The sequence below is a fragment of the Paralichthys olivaceus genome, chromosome 1, assembly GCF_024713975.1.
Source record: "Paralichthys olivaceus isolate ysfri-2021 chromosome 1, ASM2471397v2, whole genome shotgun sequence".
In the NCBI taxonomy this organism is placed as follows: domain Eukaryota; kingdom Metazoa; phylum Chordata; class Actinopteri; order Pleuronectiformes; family Paralichthyidae; genus Paralichthys; species Paralichthys olivaceus.
The window spans coordinates 20726319-20731125 of NC_091093.1; the positions used below are offsets into that span (position 1 = coordinate 20726319).

Genomic DNA, 4807 nt, shown 5'->3' on the forward strand with positions numbered 1-4807 from the left:
GTTCAGTGTGTTGGATTTAGTTACATCTAGTAGTTGATATCCTACAGAAGAAACTATAGTGGCCTTCAGGTTCTCTTGAGACAGTTTGGTTTGTCTGTTCTGGGCTACTATAGAAACAGGGTGGACCATGGAGAAGAAGAAGCCCTCACCATGTAGATATAAAGGGACCATTCTAAAATGAAAACAACGATTCTTTGTTTCAGGTCATTATACTCTAATGATAACATTTAATTAATATTATATATTTTATATATATATACACACTGGACCTTTAAGCATTGAACAAAAGCATGTTGGTTGTAAAACTCTATATCAAAATATATTACGGGCTACCAGTGGAAATTGCCTACCTGCAAACACATTTACAGCCAGCTGTCCTGTGTGGGAGGCAGCAAGACACTGAAAGGCTCCATTTACACACTTTGGTTTAACTGCAGTATTTGCTCTGACACCCATCATCGCTTAAGTACTCCATTCATATGTACTCTGCTTCAGCTGACAAGAACAATTATATATTACTGATTATTTTAGCCATTCATACCACTAATATCACTGCCCTCAGAGATTTTAGTGGACATTTGCGACGGGTATCCTCTTCACAGCAATGACACAAACACTCCACCACCACAAATTTGCCTGTGTCAGAGAGTTATGTTAGAACGCAGATTTCTAATTGCCTGACTAAGACTGACAGGGCATTTAGCTGTGCCTACAGAATTATAAATCAGCCATATGAATGTGTAACATGACGATGTGCAAGAACCCTAATATCTTTGTAATGTTGTTGCAGCTATAATATAATCAATGAAACTGCAATAATCTGTATCAAGATAATAAATAAATCAACAAATAACATTTAAAACATCCGAATGCAATCATATAACATTTCCACAGAGCGTCAAGTGATTGTGTCCAACAGCATGAACTGTACAAAAAGAAAAATCTATCAAACTGTTTTTTAATAGCATCTGATTGGCAAGCTGTCTTGGGACAGTTGGCAAATGGGCGGGCAGCGGAGGAGTTTAGAGGTGCTAAAGTTCAGGCAGGAGCGACGCAGCACCCTGTGTCCTGCCAACAGCCTTACAGTGGCGCAATTCCTGACTAAGTTGTTGACCCATGGCCCCCACCTGCCTTGACTATGCATTATATGGGAGGGGGGCATCACTTCCCGTTCTATGCTGCTTGCCACACCAGAAGGCTTTTGACTCATGCCCATCTGTCCTCATAGTACATACATTAAGGGAAAGCCAAGATGCTGGCACCCTATCTAATTTCCTGTGTGCCTTTATAACGAGCCATTATATAGTGTGTGAACAAAAAATTTTTTAATCTTAGAAACAAACATCTCAATAAAGACAATATCAGTTAAGTAGTTATTTCCACTAGTTATCTTCAGATTGCAATTAGAGGAATTATACCTCACATACTCTGATATTTACTTCTTACCATTGGTTTTATTAATTTTTTTTAACCAATAAATGTCTTAAAGGTACAGTGTGTAGAATTTTGTGATATCTAGTGTTGAAATTGCATGTTGCATCTGAACACCCCTCACCTCACTCTCTCCTTCCAAACATGAAAAAGAACCTGTGGTAAACTTCAGTTGTCATAAAAACTCAAAAGGTATTAAGTTTATCCAGTCTGTACTAATGTAAAAAACATGGCGGCCTCCGTAGAGAGGGTCCCCTCAGTGTAAATATAAAGTATTTAAATATAAAGGGTCTTTCCAGGGTAAAGAAAACTACAATTCATACAATTTAGATGAAATTAACTAGTGAAAACATCATGAGATTTATTCTACATTACATTTCTGCCAATAGTTCCCTTTCACCTAAATCTTACACAAGGGACCTTTAATTACAAAACTAACATAACAGTGCTGCAAAAAATCTTTAAGAAGCTTATAATATGAATCGTTGTTGATGCTGTATTGGTGTTGTTGATACAACTCTGTTGTAGATTTGGGATTGTAGTTAGTGGTGGTGCAGTATTACATTACATTACATATCATTAAGCTTTTATACAAAGCGACATACGTGCATTCAACCATGAGGGCACAAACTCAAATCAGCAAGAATCATGTAAGAATCGAGCTGTATCGACATGTATGACACTGGTAGGTGTTCAATAAGTTCCGACACTATTAGATGGAAAGAAAAAAAAAAACATCTCTCAGTATGAGTTTGCATTACCACGGCAACCAAGGCAGACCGGATCACAATGCCTGAAATACAAATAAAACTAATCACTTGCAAATATCAGTGTGGACAGTCTGAGGGATTCATTTTAGTCACCCATCAAATTTGCCAGTCTAAACACATTCTATGAACTTTTTACCGTTTAATACATTTTATTGTCGTGTATGATGTTAATAAGGAGGAGGTCAAATTATACCATTGATTTTGTGTGAATACTTTTAAATGACACTGATTTGGTCTGAATAAATGTCATTTGAACAGACTTCAACTTTCTTAAAGCCAGCACCAACAGCAAAGATGCAAACGTACCTGACCAGGTTGGATGTTTAAGTTATGAAGCACTTCTTTGAGCATAACAGGTGTGTGAGGGGGGTTTTCAGAGGAAGGAGAACACGGATCTTCAGATCTGTCACTGTGACCAGTACCAGATGATGCACCGATTGTAGAAGAGTGCAGGCTTAATTTCCATGACCTCCACAATCTCCACACAGCCAGATGGGTTTTCCATAACACTGGGTTGGAGCGCAGAAACATGTGGTAAATCATGATCCTTACAATGATCTATGAAGAAAATGAAAGCAATGTCATGAGTGTTAATACTGATTACGAGGCATGGGAAAAAGTAATACTGCAGAATATGGGTAGTATTTTGAAGCTTGAAGTAAGATGTTGATTGTCTCAAGTCGCAGGTGATTACAGATTTGACTACGTTTTTATAATGTTATCTGGGTTTCTGGTTACATAAAGTAATGCTGTGTGTGTGTGTGTGTGTGTGTGTGTGTGTGTGTGTGTGTGCAAAGAAATTTTAATTGTTCAAAGCAGATGGTTTCCACCTGGGGATGCCCAATCAAAACAAGAGGACATCACAGCTTTAAGCCAGTTCAAAACCCTTGTAAGGGTTGAACCCATTTAAAAACACCTCTCTCTGGATCATATACTGCTTCACCACCACACATACAATGAGAGAAAGTACGTCTTTGGCTGATTCGTTTAACATTTTACATGAACAATACCACCCGCACCATGCACCAAAGTCAGCCACATTGTTAAAAAGGTATTCAGGTGTTTCCTGGCAACCAGATGTATTGAAAATAAGGGCTCAGTTAAGATGCATGATTCCAATAAAATAGAATTATGTTCAGAAGCTGAAGGAACAAACACATTTGGTCACGACATTGGTGAACACAGTAGAAGTGTTTGATGGCAGAAGAGTTACACGGTATTTGAATAGGTAGTAATATTATACTGAGTGCATATGTGTTACTGTTGTCAGATTGCTGGTTATACCGGCAGTACAGGACAACTGTTTTGCATTTATAAACGTAGAGGGAATATAACATCTTGCAGGTGGGGGTGGGATTATCCCTAACCAGAAGAGCATATAAATGAAGGAATAGTTTGAGTAGGGCGGGCCAATAAAACAATGCAATTACTTGTAACAATATAATTTACATCAATAGCAATATGACAAAAGTCATATATATATAATGCTTATACATTGTGCAAGCACAATGAGGAGGTATAACGCAAAACTGATCTTGCTTAGACCTAAAGAATGGTTTAAAACCACTACCTTTAAGTCTTTAAACTTAAAGTTTACATACTAGCAAACCTAAAGAAATAATAATGACATTTATCGTCAGTCGTCAATTATCAATATCGACTGATATGAACATTTTAATCTTGTTATAATTTTTGGCCACATCAGCAGCATGTATCACTTCCTAATCTTTTTTGTGAGAAATCATGTATGTTATTTATTTTAATTGTCATAAGAGTAGAACTTAATTGTTTTCTCGTGATAATTAAGTTTATTTAATAGTCTGTTCCATAGTTTTATGAGTGACTGGATGAAGTGGAGAGTAAAAATAATAATAATATTAATATCTGGTATTTTTTTCAAGGGCCTGTGATATTAGCAACGCCCACATCTCCTCCCATTGCCACAGCTGCTGGCCATGAAGCTAGGTTTGTGGAGGTTAGCATGACTTTACAGCACTGGGTAGTTGCTAGCCTATGTAATGTAACCAAACGCTTGACATCGTGTTATGCTGGTATATGTAATAATACTAGAAACAAACAAAAGCACTGCGTTGGTGTGGAGCAGATTAGCTAACCTACCTTGCTAAAAAAAACAAATGCCAGAGCTAGCTTCGAGCAGCTGTATGCAAATGGCTGTGTGGAGCAACACATGCACATATGAGTGTTAGCAAATGCGAACATTAGGTCTCTTACCCTGTGTCACGACAGTGTGTGGTGGCTGTGACGGTATTTATGAGCAGTGGGATTCTAACACCCGACATGTTTGTTTAGAGAGTGACCCCTCCCGGCACAGTTAGCTAGCTAGCTACTCAGACTACCAATGAGCACGTGGAACAAAGCAGCACATTCGTATACATTCAAGCACGGCTCGCCCGGGTGACCTGTGCCGGACAAACGTGGCTTCACCTCCGGGAAGTCGGCTGGAGCTTACCGTAGTAGACCGGGGCCGTGGCTCCACCTCCCAGAGCGGCAGCATGGCGCCTGCGTCACCGCGGCCCCGCCCCGTGACCAGCGGCTCACATCCAATCCGCTGCGACAACGGAAGAGGGCTTGTTTTTGAAATTATT

General features: G+C 39.0%; 1 protein-coding gene across 2 annotated transcripts in view; it reads right to left on the reverse strand.

Annotated features, from left to right (window-relative positions):
* The window catches only part of mettl15 (methyltransferase 15, mitochondrial 12S rRNA N4-cytidine), a 42378-nt gene extending 37574 nt beyond the window's left edge, over positions 1–4804 (reverse strand). The window contains exons 1-2 of one of the 2 annotated variants that reach the window (XM_020080137.2): positions 4672–4804; positions 2508–2759 (exon numbers count right to left, since the gene is read on the reverse strand). In XM_020080137.2, the coding sequence (XP_019935696.2) occupies positions 2508–2759; positions 4672–4716 (297 nt within the window). In that variant the 5' untranslated portion in view covers positions 4717–4804. The other variant, XM_020080138.2, reaches the window with a different exon arrangement.
* Positions 4805–4807: the final 3 nt, after the last annotated feature.